This window comes from Lepidochelys kempii, chromosome 9 (assembly GCF_965140265.1).
Source record: "Lepidochelys kempii isolate rLepKem1 chromosome 9, rLepKem1.hap2, whole genome shotgun sequence".
NCBI classification, from domain to species: Eukaryota; Metazoa; Chordata; order Testudines; family Cheloniidae; genus Lepidochelys; species Lepidochelys kempii.
The window spans coordinates 55,821,976-55,843,750 of NC_133264.1; the positions used below are offsets into that span (position 1 = coordinate 55,821,976).

Sequence of the window (21,775 nt, forward strand, 5' to 3'; positions counted from 1 at the left end):
TTGCTTAGGCCCCTTCAGACTATTGGCAGCTGGTGCAGGTTAAAGCAGCCCTCACAGGGACCATCCCAATGCACAGCCAGCCCAGGGTCAGGGGGTGTGCAAAGGTGATGCAGTCCACTCGAGTTATGCCATGTGAATCTCATCTGCAGCTGAGGAGCTGGGCTGTATGGATATAAATATCGATAGTGTGTAGCCATTTCTGAGGTAAAGGAAACGGCCGATCAGCAGACAAGCATGCTGTGCAGCACTGGATGAAAGGGAAAATTTGGCCCTATGGCAAACCCATCCTCTTATGGGAAGAGCCATGAGATGACGTCTCACAGCACACAGCCGATGCTCATAGCACACAGGTAAGGACCTGTGATTGCCTCCATCTTTCAGACAGGCAAATTGAGACACAACACAAAGAGCTGCACACAGCTCTGTGTGCTGTGATCAAGTTCAGAAACCATCAAACTGGTTGGAAATGAAACAATAAAAACTATGAAACCATCAAAAAAGAGAGTTCTGAATGAAACAATGTGTGTGTGTGTTTGGGGCAAGCAGGGGAAAGGAATAGCAGCTGATTAAAGAGACAGATACTTTTAGACACCAATCTTTTTGGGTAGAGGGGTCAAAAGTCAATCTGAAACTACTTGTATTAAATTTAGAAGACGGCTTTAGCACATGGTTTGGATTTTGCTTCCCCCATCACTAAAGCTAATTAGGCCAATCCCAGAGAGCCCCTGCTGATACCGAACACATGCGTGACACAAATTACTCCTTCGAACTGGAATCAGTGCCTCAGAGTGGAACATTAGCTCCCTCTTTAAGCAGGAGAAGAAATCAGGTAGCCAAGAGGTGTGCACATGTATGTGTGTGCATGCGTGTGTGCTTATGCATTTGTGTTTGTGAGAGTTTTGGAGGAGACTACATTTGAATGAAGAGTTTTGAACTCGTTATCTGGACTACATTCAAAGAATGTGAGAGCAATAATCATGTACATAAATGCAAGTGGTGGGAAGTGACTGGATAGGGGCCAAGAAAACAAAGGTTACTGGAACACACAGCCAGCGATCTCTCTCTCCCACTCACAGGATTCTGCTTGGGCTTTTGTGTTCACATGGTTATTTCTATTCCATGTTATGTGACTGTGGGAATGCAGAGAGTCTGACTCTCCTCTCTCTCACAGCAGTCTGTCTCCACTGATTTCAATCGGCAGAGATGGAAGGGAAAGCTCACATCTATACTACACTATGGCTCTGATTCAGGAAAGTGCTTAAGCATGTGCTTGACTTCAGTGGGATTTGAGCACATGCTTAATGTTAAGTAGTGCTTTGCTGAATTGAGATGCTTTCCTGATGCTGGGTCTATATGCATGAATATACATTGTCAGAGGCAAATGTGTGTGTATGTCTGTAATATCTCTACCTACCTATCTAGAAATATGATTGTGCACACAAACAGACATGACATGATCCAAGGCAAGTGTGTGTATGTATATGATCAGTGGGGTCCATTGGCACAGCTTTTTTGACTAACAAAGCCAGGCTGATTTACACCAGCTGAGGATCTGCTCCCATGTCTGTACGCTGGTGAACACGCACATCTGCACACAAATCAGAACGAAGAAGACAACCCTTTCTCCTTGCACTCCACCTTGTATTCTCACTCAGACTCTTTGCAGATCAGAAGGGTTGGATTTCTCCCTCCCTTTGCACTAGTGGACATGATGATGCAAAGGGCAGGAGAATGCAGAATGAAGCCTGCTCTCTGGATGTATATGCTGGTAAATGCACCACTGGCAGGTTCTCATCACTTGTTTTACTGACCATTTATACTCCAGTAGTGCCCAGAGGTCCTGGCCAAGCTCAGGGCCTCGTGTGCTGTGTAGACAAATGATGAGGAATACCCCAGAGGACAGGAGTGAATGATGCAGCTGATGGGGAAAGCCAGGGTTTGGGGCTGGAGGAAGCAACTTTGCAGATGGAGAGAGGAGCCCAGGAGTCCAGTCTGGAAGGGAGGGAATCAACAAGTGAGTCAGAAAAAGGAAGGGGCTCTGGAGCAGGGGACTGAGAGCAGTAGAAAGGTCATGGACATGGATGGGATGCAGCTCATAACAACGCTGGGTGAAGGGGTGGGTGCTGGGGGCACCAGAGCAATGAGGCAGTGGTTGAAGAGAGGGGCCATGGAAGGTGCAAGGTCAGAGATGGAGCAATACTACAGGGAGAGCAAGGTGGAGCAAGTGGCCCTTTAGCTGAGCAAGGGCTCGAGGAGGCGGGGGGTTAGCGAGTGGGAGGGGACACCAGAGTGGAAGCTGGAGTCACTGAGGACAAGGTCAGGGATTCAGAAGAGAGCCAGGACTCCAGGTCTAAGAGGAAGGTACTTTGGGAGGGTCTGGTGCATGGTAGCTGGCAGATGGGGGATGAGAGAAGAACTGAACAGTGTTGTACTACTGGGGAGGAGAAAGGTGGGGAGCAGCAGGAGGGGGAGGGGTGGAGCTTTTGACCCACCTGCCTCCTATAGACCTTCACTGACTTTGCTGCTTGTATTTCTTTTCATAGATCCCTATGAATGGGCCAGATCCCCAGATGAGGTCAATCAGCTGAGCTCCACTGACCTCTTTGGGGGTCTCACTGATTTCTCCACTGAGGATCCAACCCTGGACATTGCTAGTATCATGCAGGCTGTGCACGAGTGTCTGCAGATGGAATACACAGCTCCAGGCCTGAGACAGCTTGTGCCTGTTTGCATTCTTGTGCGTCATTGCATGTGTCCAATTTAACATCCGTTGGTGTCTTCACAACTTTCCCTACAGTACCTTGCTGAGGGTCTTCTTCAGGGCAGAATTGTCCTGCTTCAGCTCAAAGACTGATTGCTCCAGCTCCTTGTTCTCCCCTTCTAGGTGGGCTACAGTTCTCTGCAGTGTCAGCAGTCTCTCCTGGAGAATGTTGTTCTCATCCTGCATGTTGTGCAGCGATGCTATAGCCTCCTGCTCACTCTGCTGCTGACGATGGACTATCTGTGACATACCCAAGAGATGGACTGTAAGGTTTTGGGGACAGATCCCCAGCTGGGGTAACACTGCTGCATCAGGTTGGGGAAGGTGGGGGCTTTAAGGAATTCTTATGCCTAGTGAGAGTTCAAATCCAGGCACCAGCTGAACAGAGCAGTTGCATTTCAGAGTTAATAACAGTGTGATGCCTGTACCTCTGTGCTCTACTCTTACAGGAAGCAACTATAAGAGTCAGACTCCTTAGAATAGTGACATGTAGGCCTATGATTTACAGACAACATTTTCAATGTCATGTGCCTAAAGCTAGGCACCAAAAGCCATAAGTAGGCACCTAAATTAATGGAATGATTGCTATGGGAGCTAGGCCCACGGGAAATGGGCTGGGTGCCTAGGTCTGAAAAAAGTTGGCCTACTCTTTTTTGGAGCAGATATCTTCTATCTGTAAAATTGCCCCTGGCACCTGGCAATACTGGAACCCGACATTCACCAGGCCAGCCTCTTGGTAATGATAGCATCTATGATCCAAGCGGTGAGTGTTTCATCACATGTCAGGTCTGGTGAATATAGGCTTATTGGGATATTCAAAATGGTTAAAGAGTTAAGGTTAAAGATACAGGGCCAGCTCTTGGCTGATGCAAAGCAGTGTGGCTCCATTGAGTTGTGCAGCATACACAGTTGTATTTCACTGTTCCAAGTAACATGGCAAAATGGCTATTGGTAGGCTACAAACTTCACAGCAGACTGCTGTGCTACATGTCACATGCGAAGGGACACCCTGTCATGAAATGGATCATGCGGCACAGGAGAACGAGATGCCGCCCAACCTGTCTCCAGGCTCATTTTGTCACCTCAGTTTGGGAGGTGATGCATTTTCACACACTATTAGGCTGAGGAGGCCAACCCTTCTTTGGGATTGGTGCTGTGCAGATTGAGGCTGGTGTAAAGTGATGCAGCCACAGGAGGAAAAAATGGTTACTCACCTCTCGTAACTGTTGTTCTTTGAGATGTGTTCCTCACATCCATTCCAATTAGGTGTATGCACGCTACGTGCACAGTTGTCGGAAAGTTTTCCCCCGAGCAGCACCCGTCAGGTTGGCTGTGGAGCTCCCTGGAGTGGTGCCTTCATGGCGCTCAATATATGATGACACTGCCGACCCGGTGCCTCCTCAGTTCCTTCTTGCTGGCTACTCCAATAGAGGGGAAGGCCGGTGGGTTTGGAATGAATATGAGGAACACATCTCGAAGAACAACAGTTACGAGAGGTGAGTAACCGTTTTTTCTTCTTCGAGTGATTGCTCATAACCATTCCAATTAGGTGACTCCCAAGCCGTACCCAGGCGGTGGGGTCGGAGTTAAGGAAACGCTGATTGTAGAACCACTCTACTGAAAGCTGCGTCGTCTCTGGCGTGCCGGACGATGGTGCAGTGAGAAGTGAAGGTATGCATCGAGGACCAAGTCGCTGCCCTGCAGATTTCTTGGATCGGGACCTGGGCCAGGAATGCAGCTGATGAGGCCTGGGTCCTAGTGGAGTGTGCTGTGAGAGCTGAGATTGGCACTCAGGCCAGTTCATAGCACGTGCGGATGCAGGACAAGATCGAGGAGGATGTTCTTTGAGATGAGACTGGGAGTCCTTTCATCTGGTCTGCCACCGCTATGAACAGCTAGCTTGATTTTCTGAATGGCTTAGAGCACTCGATGTAGAAAGCTAGTGCTCTTCCAACATCAAGGGAGTGTAGCTGCTGCTCCCAGGTACTGGCATGAGGCTTAGGGTAAAAGACAGGCAGAAAAATGTCCTGGCTGGTGTAGAAGTGCGATACTACCTTGGGAAGGAAGGCCGGGTGTGGCCTGAGTTGCACCTTATCCTTGTGGAAAACCATGTAAGGTGGTTCAGAGGTGAGGGCCTTTAGCTCAGACACCCTCCTCGCAGACGTAATGGAAACCAGGAAAACTACCTTCCAAGACAGATACAGGAGAGAGCACATCACTCGTGGTTCGAATGGGGGCCCCATGAGCCTGGAGAGGACCAGGTTAAGGTCCCATGCAGGGACAGGCTGCCTGATCTGAGGATGTAGGCGCTCCAAACCTTTGAGGAAGTGACGAACCATATGGTTGGCGAAGACAGATCGACCAGATGCTCCTGGGTGGAAGGCCGAGATAGCAGCGAGGTGTACCCTTATGGAAGATGCCGCCAGGCCTTGCTGTTTCAGATGTAGGAGGTACTCTAAGATGAGGAGTACTGGTACCTGGAGGGGGCGTGTGCGACGCTGGTCACACCAACACAAGAATCTTTTCCACTTTGCCAGATACGTGGCTCTAGTGGAGGGCTTCCTGCTGCCAAGGACCTTCCTTACTCGTTCTGAGCACAGAAGTTCCATGGGGTTCAGCAATGAAGCTTCCAAGCCATGAGGTGGAGGGATCGTAGGTCGGGGTGACAGAGGTGACCATGGTCCTGAGTAAGTCGGGGAGGAGATGTAACATGACTGGTGTGTCCACTGACAGCTCCAGTAGTGTGGTGTACCAGTGCTGGCGAGCCCACACTGGAGCTATCAGAATTACCTTTGCCCCTCCCTGCGGACCTTGAGCAGGACTTTGTGCATAAGAGGGAATGAGGGAAAGGCATAGAGCAGGCGACCTCTCCAGGATAGCAGAAATGCGTCTGTGAGGGAGCCTGGGCTGCAACCCTGGAAGGAGCAAAACATTGGGCACTTCCTGTTGTGTCGAGTGGCAAACAGGTCAACCTGGGGAAACCCCCAATCTTTAGAAGACGAGGTGTATGACATCCAGTTGGATGGACCACTCGTGAGTGTGGAAGGACCTGCTGAGCCAGTCCGCCAGCATGTTCTGAACTCCAGGTAGAAAGGATGCTTCCAGGTGAATGGAGTGGGCTATGCAGAACTCCCACAGATGAAGGGCTTCCTGGCACAGGGGAGAGGAACGAGCTTCCCCTTGCTTGTTGATGTAAAACATGGCGGTGGTGTTGTCCATTAGAACTGCTATGCACTGGTCTTGCAGTCGGGCCTGGAAGGCCTGGCAAGCAAGGCACACCGCCCTCAGCTCCTTGACATTGATATGTAGGGAGAGCTTATCCTATGACCACAGGCCCTGTGTCTGGAGGTCCCCCTGATGCGCCCCCATCCCAGAGCTGATGTGTTCATAACCAGGGACAAGGAAGGTTGAGGGTTGTGGAAGGAGACTCCTCTGCACACCGCTAGGGGGTCAAGCCACCAGCGAAGGGACGTGAGGATCTGCCCTGGCACCTTGACCCCTGAATTCAAGCTGTCGCACCTCGGGCAGTAGACCAAGGCGAGCCATGCCTGCAACAGTCTGAGCCGCAGCCTACCATGCCAGGTCACTTAAGTGGAAGAAGCCATGTGGCCGAGGAGACTCAGGCACCCCCTTGCTGTTGAGGTTGGGAATTGCTGGAGGCTTTTAATTATGTCCGTGATGGCTCAGAATCGGGACTCCGGTAGAAGTGCCCACGCCTGGACCAAGTCTAACGCTTCTCCAATGAATTCTATTCTCTGGGTCGGTTCCAGGGTCGACTTCCCCAAGTTGAGGAGGAGAACCAGTCACTCAAACATGACCTGACCAAACGGATTTGAGTCTGCACCTGCGCCCTGGTCCGGCCCCTGAGCAGCCAGTCATCGAGGAGGGGTATATCTGCACCTGCTGGTGATGGTGGAAAACAGCCACAATCAACATGCACTTGGTGAACATTCAGGGGGCTGTTGAGAGGCTGGATTGTAGGGCAGCAAATTGATAATGTTTGTGGTTGACCACAAAGCGCAGGAAGTGCCTGTGTGCTGGACGGATTGCTATATGGAAGTACGCATCCTTCATGTCGAGGGCAGCATACCAGTCTCCCAAATCCAGGAAGGGGATAATAGTGCCCAGGGAGACTATGGAGAACTTCAACTTTACCATGAATTCGTTGAGCCCACGCAGGTCTAGGATGGGTCTGAGACCCCCTTTGGCCTTGGGGATTAGGAGGTATCGGGAGTAGAATCCCTTGCCCTTTAGCTCCTGAGGAACCTCCTCCACCACTCCCATGGCAAGGAGTGCCTGCACCTCCTGGAAAGGAGGTGCGAGGGAGGATAGGAGCAGAACTGGAGACAGTATTCTGCTTCCACCATGCGGAGGATCCAGCAGTCTGAGGTTATTTGGGATCAGGCATGGCAGAAGTGGGACAAACGATTCAAAAAGGGTGGGGAAGGATCTGGCAATGAGTCTGGTGCGCTGTCCTCCGACATCCCTTTAAAAGGCTTGCTTGGAACCCGACGATGGTTTGTTTGGGCCCTGGCCTTGTCTGGAAGGGGGTTGGAAGGCTTCCTTCTGCCCTTCCTGCCCCTTTGTCTGTAAAAGTCCAGCCTCGGCCGAGGAGGGTAGGAATGCTGCTGCAGCTGTTGGGGCTTGAACTGCTTCCGTGGGTTGCTGGGGTGTGCATACCCAAGGATTTCAAAGTAACCCTTGAGTCTTTTAGGCTATGCAGCCGAGAGTCAGTCTGCTCCATAAACAGGACCGCCCCATCAAAAGGCAGGTCCTGCATTGTCTGCTGAACCTTGGGTGGTAGGCCCGAGGCTTGCAACCATAAGGTGTGCCTCATGGCAATACCTGAGGACAAGGTGCACGCTGCTGAGTCCGCAGAGTCCAGTAAGGCCTGTAAAGAGGTCCGTGCCACCGCCCTGCCCTCCTCTACTATGGCCCCAAACTCCTCCCTGGACTGAGTTGGCACAAGCTCCTGGAACTTGAGCATCAGGTTCCAGGAGTTGAAGTTATATCGGCTCAGAATTGCTGGCTGGTTGGCAATCCTGAGCTGGATCCCCCCGACCCCCGTAGAGTACACTTTACGCCCAAACAAGTCCAGGAACTTGGCCTCCTTGGACTTGGGTGCTGGGGCCTGCTGCCCCTGCCTCTCTTTCTCATTTACAGCCACAACCACCAATGAACAGGGCTGCGGGTGCGTAAAGAGGTATTCGTACCCCTTTGAGGGCACAAAGTACTTCCTCTCAATGCCCTTGGCTGTGGGAGGGATGGAGGCCAGAGTCTGCTAGATAGTCTTGGCATTGGCCTATATAATTTTGATGAGGGGCAGAGCCACCCTTGAAGGACCTTCTGGGGCTAAAATGTTGACCACTGGGTCTTCTGACTCCACCACCTCCTCAGCTTGCAGGCCCATGTTGAGTGCCACCCTGCACAGAAATTCCTGGTGGGTGCAGCTGTCTACAGGAGGCGGTCCAGAGATGGAACTGCCTGCGATGGCCTTGTCTGGGGAGGAGGATGAAGAGGCTAATGGGGGAACAGGGTTCTCCTGCCCCTCCTGCTCATCAGGAGCCTGACAACCTGTGTCACTGGTAGCCCCAGGCTCAGGAACTGGAGTTGGAGTTGGTTCTAAGTGGAGACAGGAGCATGGCCCTTCAGCACCCCTAAGGGTGGGGCGACTGGCTGAGGCCTCTGCCACCCTTGGTTCAGAGGTGGCCAATTGGGAACCTTTAGACTGGGTGCCGTGGGCCTGGTGGTACACCCATGGGATCCAAAATGGCCACTGTGCTGGTCCCTGCCACTGTGCAGGCCATGGTCCTGCCCCCACCTCAGAGTGTCCATGGCCAGACTGGTGCTGGTCCTGCTCCAAATACCTAGATCCCACCTCCGAGTATGAGCACTGGGATTGGGACTGCAAGGGCCAGGGTGGAGCCAAGTGGCGCTGAGCTGGGGAGCGGTGCCGCGACCTGGAGCTACGCGGGGTCGTCAAGCAGCATCGGGACCATTGCCAGGTCCAGGACCTGCTTTGTGAAGGAGACTGACGTGCAGATCGGTGTCACGAGTGGGAGCGCTGGCGTGACCTGGAGCGGTGCCACGATTGCGAGCAGTGCTGGTACTCCGAGTGGTGCTGGGACTCGATCAGCGATGCCAACCGCTGGATCATTTCTGGTTTGCCTTGAGATGGCACCATACGATGCGGTACTGGAGGCTAGGCGCGAATCCTCGGCGCTGTCATGGTGATGAGGTCCCTCGCTGCCACAAAGGTGTCTGGAGTGGATGGCAGCTCCAACTCCTTGATGATGTGGGTGGGGGAGTCCAATGGCACTGGACTCGACAGTCCCCCTTGCGGGGCCAAAGTCAACGGTGCCGTCTCCACAGGCTTCGGCACTGGGTGCTCCTCACAGGGACGCACCCCACTGGCCGGCTCCAGAGGGGTAGGCCTCTGGGACAGAGAGCCACTCCTCCCTTGTTTATGGTGCCACATATGCACCAGGGAGTGGTGCCAGGTCGATCCTGCCAGTTTCAGTGCCAGGGAGTGGCAGTTTGCAGTTCTCTGCTACAGTCTATCCGCGGTGTCGCTTCCACCACTGCTGCTGGGGCACTACGCACCGAAGAACTTGGTGCTGGGTCCTGCAGCGCCGAAGGAGGCTGAGGGCTAAGTGTCGCCTCCATAAGGAGCTGCTTAAGGCAAAAGCCTCACTCCTTTTTGGTTCTGGGTAGAAGCCCCTTACAAATCCTGCACCAATCAGTTTGGTGAGCCTCCTCCAGACACTTCAGACAAACGTCGTGAGGGTTGCCCATTGGCATGGGCTTGGAGCAGGACTTGCAGGGCTTGAACCCCTGGGACTTGGGCATGAAAGCCCTCCCAAGAGAAAGCAGTCAGGATAGAGGGTAAACCCCCCAAGCCCAACTGCTACAAACTACTACTAAAATAAACTAAATACAAAGATATAAGAAACAACAAGAAAAACAAGAGCTAAGGAAACATGGAGAACTTGCTAAGCAAGACGCCACAGTTCCAATATCCGTCACTGGCGGTAAGAAGGAACTGAGGAGGCACCAGGTCGGCAGGGTCATATATTGAGTGCCATGAAGGCACCACTCCAGGGGGCTTCATAGCCGACCCGATGGGTGCTGCTAGGGGAAAAACTTTCCAATGACTGTGCACACAGCGCGCACACACCTAATTGGAATCGATATGAGCAATCACCCGAAGAAGAACTGTGTCATTTTACACCACCAGAAAATGGGTCCCAACAGTTTCAGAGAGGACGGCTTTGTGGCTCCCTCAATGTTTCTATATCTGGTTTCTCTTCTCGACTTTTTCTCTTTGGGCCCAGTTCTGTTCTCAGTCCAGCAATGTATATTTGGAATAATTCTACTAGATTTACACCACACAGCTGAAACCAGAGTCAGGACCTCTATCCCTACCAGTCTACATTTGTGTCTCTTTCGTGCTTCCTCTTTCTGTTTTTTCTATTCCATCTTTTGCGGTCTTCTTTCCCATAATAAATACATACAGAACAACCAATACATAATTAAATACTACCCTACATGTATATAGTGCCTTTCATCCCACAGGGTTTTACTAACCATTGTATAAACAGCTATTCCTTATTTTATGTCTTTGAAGCTGTGATGGGGCAGTGATGGGACAAGCCCCACACTGGCAATGACAGGTTTAAGGAGAGCCTGTGGACCCAGTTGACCCCATCTGCTATACCTGCAACCAATGGCAGGTGTGGAGAGAGGAGCTGAAAGGTGGAAGAGACCTAGCCCCAGGAAGGAGAGTAGAGATCTGCTGCTTCCTTGGGGAGGGCACCAGCTCCAGATGAGAGCCTAAGGCAGCTTGTGGCATGGAGGAGCCATGTGGTGGACAGGATGACCAGGGCCAGACAGACTGACAAAAAGGGACCAGCCTCAGGGAGGCAAGCCCAGACCACAGGGGTGGAGCCCTGGTTTTGAAGTGCACTGTTTTCGTTTTTGGTTTGGACTCACACACACCAGAAAGGGTAAGACTTCAGTATGCCATAGGAGGGGGTTGAAGGCACCATGGCATCAGTTCCAGAAGGGGCAACACCTGACCACTGGAGTGTGTTGTGTCTTGATGTGCCACAAAAGGGGGTGCTGCCTAGACAACCTGGTAAAAGGGTCAGGCACGTCTGGGGTAGAACACAGCAGCTGGTTAACAGCCTAGAACTACACTACACAACAGGCTTGTGGGAAGTGAAGACTACTCTATGCAGCTGATACGGCGCTAGCCAACATCTACTTCCCCCAGCTGCAATTAGGCCCCTCCATTGAAGCTGACTCCTCTCCTCTTGTAAAAGGGATGTAGGATCATTAATGCCCACAAGTACTTGGGGTCACAGTTTTGTGCCTCAATGAGAGCCCAGTCTCTCCAGTGGCACAGGGCCCTCTGCCCCATGGGAGGACATTTGCTTAACTAACTCTGAAGAAGGCGTGCTACCTCCTGAGCCACCAGTCCCATTTCCCACAGCATGCTGGGTTACTTGGAGGGCTCCCATCCAGCTGCTGACCCTGCTTAGCTGGATGGGAGGGTCTGAGTCTTCCCCCTCCTCCCATCTTCTTTCCCCTCCTTGTTGGCACTTCCCCCCTTGCTATGGCCCAGCTTCTCCTCAGGAATTATGTACACTACCTGGTGCCTCGACTGGGATCAGGGCCCCCTGTACTAGGTGCGGTACACATGCTCCATATCTAAACAAGCAAAGGAAGCAGTATTATGAGGGGGAACTGAGGCCTAGATAGGCTAAGCACTCACCCAAGGACAGACAGGAATATGTGGCAGAGCAGGGACTTGAAATCAGATCTCCCAAGGCTGCGTCTAGGGTCTTTAGCTCAAGGCCATCCTTCCTCTCTCCCCCACTCACCTCCTGCAGGTGCTTGACCTGAGCCTCCAGTTCCCTGCACCTCAGCTCCAGCTCTCCCAGCTGGTCCTGCAGCATGCGCATGGTGTCTGTCAGGCTGTGGTTCTGCCTCTTGCTGTCTGACAGTGCCTGCCGCACAGAGTCCAAGCGCTCCTGAGAAAGGAATGGGTCACTCAGAGGAAACATTCAGAACCCAGGCACTGACTGCTACCTCAGCCCTGCCAGGTCTGCCTGTTCTTAATGCCCTGCACGCGTTAGCTGGCATCCACCTGGCCCTTCATGTGCAACAAGATATATGCATTGTATATCCCAGTACAGAGCTCTGTCATTGCAAGCGTACTTTAGGCCAGGTCCCCAGCTACGGGCCAGGTCCCAGCTGTTGGCCAGATCCCTGCCTATTAGTCAGGTCCCCAGCTGGGGTGACTCGGCGTCGCTCCACTGGGGTCTGTGGGCCAGGTGCCCAGCTGGGGTGACTCACTGTCTATCCACTGTAGTCTACGGGTCAGGTGCCCAGCTGGGGTGACTCACTGTCTATGCACTGTAGTCTACGGGTCAGCTGCCCAGCTGCGGTGACTCATTGTCACTCCATTGGAGCCTATGGGCCAGGTCCCCAGCTGGGATGAATTGGCATAGTTTCATTATAGCTATGTTGGGAATCATTAAGAAAGGGATAGATAATAAAACAGAAAATATCATATTGCCTCTATATAAATCCATGGTATGCCCACATCTTGAATATTGCGTGCAGGTATGGTCGCCCCATCTCAAAAAAGATATTGGAATTGGAAAAGGTTCAGAAAAGGGCAATAAATATTATTAGGGGTATGGAACGGCTGCCGTATGAGGAGAGATTAATAAGACTGGGACTTTTCAGCTTGGAAAAGAGATGAATAAGGGGGATATGCTAGAGCTTTATAAAATCATGACTGATGTGGAGAAAGTGAATAAGGAAGTGTTATTTACTCCTGCTCATATCACAAGAACTAGGGATCTCCAAATTAAATTAATAGGCAGCAGGTTTAAAACAAAAAAAAGGAAGCATTTCTTCACACATCGCACAGTCAACCTGCGGACCTCCTTGCCAGAAGATGTTGTGAAGGCCAAGATTATAACAGGGTTAAAAAAAGAATTAGATAAATTCATGGAGGATAGAACAATGAGGAGTCCTTGTGGCACCTTAGAGACTAACAAATTTATTTGGGCATAAGCCACTTCACCAGACTAAGCAATATATATATCACGGCACATGAAAAGATGGGAGCTGCCTTTCCAAGTGGCGGGTCAGTGCTAACGAGGCAAATACAATTAAGGTGGAAGTGGCCTATTCTCAACAGTTGACAAGAAAGAGTGAATATCAAGAGAGGGAAAATTACTTTTGTAGTGCTAACAAGGCCAATGCAATCAAGGTGGACGTTGCCCATTTCCAACTGTTGACAAGAAGGTGTGAGTATCAGCAGAGGGAAAATTACTTTTTGTAGTGACCCATCTATTCCCAGTCTTTATTCAGGCCTAATTTGATGGTGTCCAGTTTGCAAATTAATTCCAGTTCTGCAGTTTCTTGTTGAAGTCTGTTTCTGAAGTTTTTTTGTTGAAGAATTGCCACTTTTAAGTCTGTTATTGAGTGTCGAGGGAGACTGAAGTGCTCTCCTACTGGTTTTTGAATGTTACAGTTCTTGATGTCTGATTTGTGTCCATTTATTCTTTTGCATAGAGACTGTCTGGTTTGGCCAAGGTACATGGGAGAGGGGCATTGCTGGCACGTGATGGCATATATCACATTGGTAGATGTGCCGGTGAACGAGCCCCTGATGGTGTGGCTGATGTGGTTAGATCCTATGATGGTGTCCCTTGAATAGATACGCGGACAGAGTTGGCAGCGGGGTTTGTTGCAGGGATTGGTTCCTGGGTTAGAATAATAAAATATCAGGGTTGGAAGGGACCTCAGGAGGTCATCTAGTTCAACCCCCTGCTCAAAGCAGGACCAATCCCCAACTAAATCATCCCAGCCAGGGCTTTGTCAAGCCTGACCTTAAAAACCTCTAAGGAAGGAGATTCCACCACCTCCCTAGGTAACCCATTTCAGTGCTTCACCACCCTCCTAGTGAAAAAGTTTTTCCTAATATCCAACCTAAACCTCCCCCACTGCAACTTGAGACCATTACTCCTCATTCTGTCATCTGTTACCACTGAGAACTGTCTAGAGCCATCCTCTTTGGAACCCCCTTTCAGGTAGTTGAAAGCAGCTATCAAATCTCTCCTCATTCTTCTCTTCTGCAGACTAAATAATCCCAGTTCCCTCAGCCTCTCCTCATAAGTTCCCTCAGCCTCTCCTCAAACCTCAGGACAAGCTGGCTGAAAGGACTGCTAATGTTTGCTGCCATGGAGGAGAGCCAGGGCCCAGCCCCAAGCAGGCTAAGCTAATTACAGGGCTGCGCTGACATCGTGCTAAATCCACAGGTTTGTGGATTTCCAGACTGAAAGGGCCCATTCTGCCCATCTAGCCTGACTTCCAAGGGAACTCAGGCCTGCAAACTTCTCTCTGGGAGGTCCTTCAGCCAGCTGCCTTCCCTGTGATCTCTGAATGGGGCAGCTTCCCCTTGGGCCATGCTTCACCCAAACATTGGTTTGTTCCAAGACGTTGCGATATTTCAGCTGGGCAAACCCCAGCGCATTGGTACCAAAGGGAGTGTTTACAAGCCCCCGTTCAGGCTGAGTTCCACCTGGTGCTGATCCCAGTGCTCCGCTCTCTGGTGGGGCACGGTGCATCCTGCAGCACAGGGTGTTTGTGGGGTGGATTGGACCCCACTGGGATGTACACTGGTGGGTTCAGCAAGTGCAATGGCCTTCCCAACTGTGTCCAAAGGGCCAGTGGCTGTGCTGACGCCTTTCCCCTGCTCAGTCCCATCCCCACATTGCTTGCTTGCCCAGTGCTGAGGAGAAGGGGTGGGACCATTACCTGGAGCACCCGGCGGTCTTGCTCCGCTGCTGTCAGAGCCTTCTGCAGCTGGCAGATGTTCTCCTGAAGGGTGGAGGACCCCATGGAGGCATCAGTCAGTGCCTGGGAAAGGCTCCGTACCTTGACCTTCAGGTGGCTCTCCTCATCCTCTTTCTGGGCCAGGGAGTGACCCAAGTGGCCCAGCTCCAGCTGCAGCTTGGCTGATTTGCTCTCACTGTCCCCCAACTGGCAGCGCAGGGCCTGGACCTGCTCCTGCAGGGCCTGGATCTTGGTATCTCGGTCCACCAGGCTGAGCTGGACATGCTGAAGTTCCCCTTCCATGGAGCAACGGCTCAGCTCCAGCTTGGTGGCCCTGTTCTCGGCTGCCTCCAGGACTTCCTTCAGCCTCCGCTTGTCCGTCTCCAGCTTGATATCCTTGGCTTTCAGCCTAGTGACCTTCTCCTAAAAAACAAAGGTGACCTACCTCAGCAACGTGTATCATCCTTTCCACCACTGCCTGCAGTGTGCTACCCTCTCGTGCACGTGCTCACCCCTCCACACTCCTCACTTGCACGCCTGCTCCCCCCTAGCACACTGGCCCGCCCCTCCACACTCCCCTTGTGCACGTCGGCTCGCCCCTTTCTGCTCCCCGTTTGCACCAGCAGCCCGGCCTGTCCCTCCACGCTCCCCCCTCGCACGCTGGCCTGCCCCTCCACGCTTCCGCACCTGCTCCCCGCTCGCATGCCAGCCCACCCCTCCACGGTCCCCGCGCCTGCTCCTCCCTCACATGCTGACCCGCCCCTCCATGCTTGCCCCTCACTTGCCCACCAGCCAGCCCACCCACCTGCCCCTCCACGCTCGCTGCTTGCCCCTCGTGCGCCGGCCCGGCCCGGCCCGCCATGCTCCCTGCTCATGCGCCTGCTCCCCCCTCACACGCTGGCCTGCCCCTCCACGCTCCCTGCTTGCATGCCTGCTTCCCCCTCACGCACTGGCCTATCCCTCCATGCTCCCTGCTCGCATGCCTGCTTCCCCCTCACGCACTGGCCTATCCCTCCATGCTCCCTGCTTGGGCACTTGTTCCCTCCTCATGCGCCAGCCCATCACATTTCTCCCCCCCCACATGCCTGCTCCCCCCCCCACGTGCCAGATCATCATGCTCCCCACTCGGGCATCTACTCCCCCTCGCGCATTGGCTCACCCCTCCACACTCCCCGCTCACATGCCGTCTCTCCCCTCATGCATGCTGCCCCCTCCCTGTGTCAGCCTGCCCAGCTCCCCCCACATATGCTTTCCCTGACCTGCTTTGGCCTTCCTCCACCACTCCACAGGCCAGCTCCCTGCCCTGTGCACTGCTCTGCCACATTCTCTTTAACGCATGCCCAGTTAAAAGCCAGCGGCATCCCTGCACTTGCCTAGTAGCCTGGCGCCTGGCCCACGTCCCAGTGCTGTCCAGGGACAGCCCCGGGTGCTATATTAGGAGGGTTCTTGGCCTTGTGTGGTGTCTAGAAATTGGTAGAAGGTGTGTAGGTGTGTAGTGGGGCAGGGTATGGGGGGCAAGATGGGAGGACACAGATCAAGGGCAGCTCTGGCTTGGAATCAGGTTCCCAGTGTGACTGGCGATAACAGGAAGGGGAATTTGCCAGGACTGGATGATCCATGGAGTTCTGTGGGCTGTGATGGGCCTGTCCTGGGCATCCTGGCAGCTCTGGAGTGGGAGCAATCACCAGGGCCTTGTCTAAACACCGAACAGTACCAGGGCAACTAACAGTGTGAGGTGGCACCGGTTTAGCTAGCTCACAGCAGCTGGTGCCTGTGGGGCTCTACAGAGATGTAAACCTGGCCTGGAGCCGTGTCACGTGTCACCAGTCGCCCGGGAATAAATGTGTATGGATGAGCCCTTTCTGTAGGCACTCCGGGGGTCTCTGCACTCCCTAGAGAAGCACATTTGTCTATGGAGGCCAGCTGATCCCTAGCAGACATAGATAAATAGACATTAAGGTCAGAAGGGACCATTATGATCATCTAGTCTGACCTCCTGCACAATGCAGGCCACAGAATTTCACCCACCCACTCCTGCAATAAACCTCTCACCTATGTCTGACCTATTGAAGTCCTCAAATCATGGTTTAAAGACTTCAGGGTGCAGAGAATCCTCCAGCAAGTGACCCGTGCCCCATGCTGCAGAGGAAGGCGAAAAACCTCCAAGGCCTGTTCCAATCTGCCCTGGAGAAAAATTCCTTCCCAATCCCAAATATGGCGATCAGCTGAACCCTGAGCATGTGGGCAAGATTCACCAGCCAGATATCCAAGAAAGAATTTTTTGTAGTAACTCAGATCCCACCCCATTTAACATCCCATCATAGGCCATTCGGCCTTTTTACCATGAATAGTTAAAGATCAATTAATTGGCAAAATCATGTTATCCCATCATACCATCTCCTCCATAAACTTATCGAGTTTAATCTTGAAGCCAGATAGGTCTTTTGACCCCATTGCTTCCCTTGGAAGGCTGTTCCAGAACCTCACTCCTCTGATGGTTAGAAACCTTTGTCTAATTTCAAGTCTAAACTTCCCGATGGCCAGTTTATATCCATTTGTTCTTGTGTCCATATTGGTACTGAGCTTAAATAATTTCTCTCCCTCTCTGGTATTTATCCCTCTGATATATTTATCAAGAGCAATCATATCTCCCCTCAGCCTTCTTTTGGTTAGGCTAAACAACCCAAACTCCTTGAGTCTCCTTTCATAAGACAGGTTTTCCATTCCTCGGATCATCCTAGTAGCCCTTCTCTGTACCTGTTCCAGTTTGAATTCATCCTTCTTAAACATGGGTGACCAGAACTGCACACAGTATTCCAGGTGAGGTCTCACCAGTGCCTTGTATAATGGTACTAACACCTCCTTATCTCTACTGGAAATACATCGCCTGATGCATCCCAAGACTGCATTAGGTTTTTTCATGGCCATATCACATTGGCGGCTCATAGTCATCCTGTGATCAACCAATACTCAGAGATCCTTCTCCTTCTCTGTTACTTCCAACTGATGAGTCCTCAGCTTATAACTAAAATTCTTGTTATTAATGCCTAAATGCATGACCTTACACTTTTCACTATTAAATTTCATCCTATTACCATTACTCCAGTTTACAAGGTCATCCAGATCCTCCTGTATGATATTCCTGTCCTTCTCTAAATTGGCAATACCTCCCAGCTTTGTATCATCCGCAAACTTTATTAGCACACTCCCACTTTTTGTGCTGAGGTCAGTAATAAAAAGATTAAATAAGATTGGTCCCAAAACAGATCCCTGAGGAATTCCACTGGTAACCTCCCTCCAGCCTGACAGTTCACCTTTCAGTATGACCCACTGTAGTCTCCCCTTTAACCAATTCCTTATCCATCTTTCAATTTTCATATTGATCCCCATCTTTTCCAATTTAACTAATAATTCCCCATGTGGCACTGTACCAAATGCCTTACTGAAATCTAGGTAAATTAGATCCACTGTGTTTCCTTTGTCTAAAAAATCTGTTTCTTTCTGGAAGAAAGAAAAGGAGTACTTGTGGCACCTTAGAGACTAACAAATTTATTGGACCATAAGCTTTCGTGAGCTACAGCTCACTTTATCGGATGCATGCAGTGGAAAATACAGTGGGGAGATTTTATATACACAGAGAACATGAAACAATGGATGTTACCATACACACTGTAATGAGAGTGATCAGGTATGGTGAGCTATTACCAGCAGGAGAGAGGAAAAAAACCCCACCTTTTGTAGTGCTAATCAAGGTGGGCCATTTCCAGCAGTTGACAAGAATGTGTGAGGAACAGTGGGGGGCAGGGGAGGGGGAATAAACATGGGGAAATAGTTTTACTTTGTGTAATGACACATCCACTTCCAGTCTTTATTCAAGCCTAAATTAATGGTGTCCAGTTTGCAAATTAATTCTAATTCAGCAGTCTCTCGTTGGAGTCTGTTTTTGAAGATTTTTGGTGAAGAATTGCCACTTTTAGGTCTGTAATCGAGTGACCAAAGAGATTGAAGTGTTCTCCGACTGATTTTTGAACGTTGTAATTCTTGACGTCTGATTTGTGTCCATTTATTCTTTTACATAGAGACTGTCCAGTTTGGCCAATGTACACAGCAGAGGGGCATTGCTGGCACATGATGGCATATATCACATTGGTAGATGTGCAGGTGAATGAGCCACTGATCGTGTGGCTGACATTGACGACATCTTCATCATCTGGACCCATGGAAAAGAAGCCCTTGAGGAATTCCACCATGATTTCAACTATTTCCATCCCACCATCAACCTCAGCCTGGACCAGTCCACACAAGAGATCCACTTCCTGGACCCTACGGTGCTAATAAGCAATGGACACATAAACACGACCCTATACCGGAAACCTACTGTTTGCCATACTTACTACATGCCTCCAGCTTTCATTCAGACCAAACCACACGATCCATTGTCTACAGCCAAGCTCTACGATACAACTGCATTTGCTCCAACCCCTCAGACAGAGACAAACACCTACAAGATCTCTATCAAGCGTTCTTACAACTACAGTGCCCACCTGCTGAAGTGAAGAAACAGAATGACAGAGCCAGAAGAGTACCCAGAAGTTACCTACTACAGGACAAGCCCAACAAAGAAAATAACAGAACGACACTAGCCATCACCTTCAGCCCCCAACTAAAACCTCTCCAGCGCATCATCAAGGATCTACAACCTATCCTGAAGGACGACCCATCACTCTCACAGATTTTGGGAGACAGGCCAGTCCTTGCTTACAGACAGCCACCCAACCTGAAGCAAATACTCACCAGCAACCACACACCACACAACAAAACCACTAACCCAGGAACCTATCCTTGCAACAAAGCCCATTGCCAACTGTGTCCACATATCTATTCAGGGGACACCATCATAGGGCCTAATCACATCAGCCACACTATCAGAGGCTCGTTCACCTGCACATCTACCAATGTGATATATGTGATCATGTGCCAGCAATGTCCCTCTGCCATGTACATTGGCCAAACTGGACAGTCTCTACGTAAAAGAATAAATGGACACAAATCAGACGTCAAGAATTAGAACTTTCAAAAACCAGTCGGAGAACACTTCAATCTCTCTGGTCACTTGATTACAGACCTAAAAGTGGCAATTCTTCAACAAAAAAACATCAAAAACAGATTCCAATGAGAGACTGCTGAACTGGAATTAATTTGCAGACTGGATACAATTAACTTAGGCTTGAATAAAGACTGGGAGTGGATGTGTCATTACACAAAGTAAAACTATTTCCCCATGTTTATTTCCCCCCCCTACTGTTCCTCACATGTTCTTGTCAACTGCTGGAAATGGCCCACCTTGATTAGCACTACAAAAGGGTTTTTTTTTTCTTCTCTCTTGCTGGTAATATTTCACCTTACCTGATCACTCTTGTTACAGTGTGTATGGTAACACCCATTGTTTCATGTTCTCTGTGTATATAAGATCTCCCCACTGTATTTTCCACTGCATGTATCTGATGAAGTGAGCTACAGCTCACAAAAGCTTATGCTCAAATAAATTTGTTAGTCTCTAAGGTGCCACAAGTATTCCTTTTCTTTTTGCAGATACAGACTAACATGGCTGCTACTCTGAAATTTCTCAAAGAAGGGGATCAGGTTGGTTTGGCATGATCTACCTTTTGTAAAATGTTGTCCCATTTACCATTGACCTCAACATCCTTAACTACTTTCTCTTTCAAAATTTTTTCTAAGACCTTGCATACTACAGATGTCAAACTAACAGGCCTATAGTTACCCAGATTACTTTTTTTTCCTTTCTTAAAAATAGGAACTATGTTAGCAATTCTCCAGTCATACTGTACAACCCCTGAGTTTACAGATTCGTTAGAAATTCATGCTAATGGGCTTGCAATTTCATGTGCCAATTCCTTTAATATTCTTGGATGAAAATTATCTGGACCCCCATTTAGTCCCATTAAGCTGTTCAAGTTTCGCTTCTATCTCAGATATGGTAATATCTACTTCCATATCCTCATTCCCATTTGTCATGCTACCATTATCCCTAAGATCCTCATTAGCCTCATTAAAGACTGAGGCAAAGTAGTTGTTTAAATATTGGGCCATGCCTAGATTATCTTTAACCTCCACTCCATCCTCAGTGTTTAGCGGTCCCACTTCTTCTTTCTTTGTTTTCTTCTTATTTATATGGCTACAGAACCTTTTACTATTGGTTTTAATTCCCTTTGCAAGATCCAACTCTGCTTGACTTTTAGCCTTTCTCACTTTATCCCTACATGTTCTGACCACAATAAGGTAGCTTTCCTTGCTGATCCCTCCCATCTTCCACTCCTTGTGCGCTTTTTGCTTTTTCTTAATCACCTTTCTGAGATGCTTGCTCATCTAGCTTGGTCTACAACTACTGCCTATGAATTTTTTCCCCTTTCTTGGGATGCAGGCTTCTGATAGCTTCTGCAGCTTTGACTTGAAGTAATTCCAGGCCTCCTCTGCCTTTAGAGTCATCCAGGACAAGACCCAGACTTCAAGGTAGGAGCAGAGCCAGTGAACACTGGTGAGCCCCCCCTTCCCAGACTGGGGAGAGAGAAGCAGCAGCAGGCAGTGGGGTCCTGCCTAGCAGGCAAAGGTACTGACAGTGTCGTGAGTCACACTCTCCAGGCAGGGCACCCTGCTGGCTCCCTCAGTAAAGAGGTCAGTCTCTTTGATAGGCAGTCTGTTTCCTTTAGTGGCCATGCCCTGCAGACTGGTCCCCCTACTCACCTGCATTCCCAAGCGCCCTGAAGCTTCCATGGCCCTGGGGAAAGGCTCAGCTCCAGGGTGTGCACTGAGAATGTCTGCAGTCCTCCCTCCACCCCTCCCGAGCAGTGCAGCAGAACTTGTCTCATCCTGGGCAATGGAGGAGGGAGCCATGGAGCAGTCTCCCATGCTCATCCATCCCTGGCACCGTTCCAGGGAGTGTAGCAGATTGAGCTCTGCTTGCCCACACAGACCTGAGCTAGACTATGAAAGGGGTCCCTGTCCCACTGACATGCCCCAACCCCACACACTCCCAGCACCGCTGCAATGAACGAGCACCTCCATGCAGCCCCTCCCAAAGTTACTGACACTATTTACCTGGGCACTACAGCATCCTCGGGCAGGGGTGGCACCAGGGAA

At 50.6% G+C, this 21,775-nt stretch overlaps 1 protein-coding gene across 1 annotated transcript in view; it reads right to left on the minus strand.

Annotated features, from left to right (window-relative positions):
- The window catches only part of CROCC2 (ciliary rootlet coiled-coil, rootletin family member 2), a 215,378-nt gene that overhangs the window by 12,018 nt on the left and 181,585 nt on the right, over positions 1-21,775 (minus strand). The window contains exons 31-32 of the mRNA XM_073358695.1: positions 14,600-15,040; positions 11,647-11,796 (exon numbers count right to left, since the gene is read on the minus strand). Coding sequence (XP_073214796.1) covers positions 11,647-11,796; positions 14,600-15,040 — 591 coding nt within the window. The remainder of the gene's footprint in view (positions 1-11,646; positions 11,797-14,599; positions 15,041-21,775) is intronic.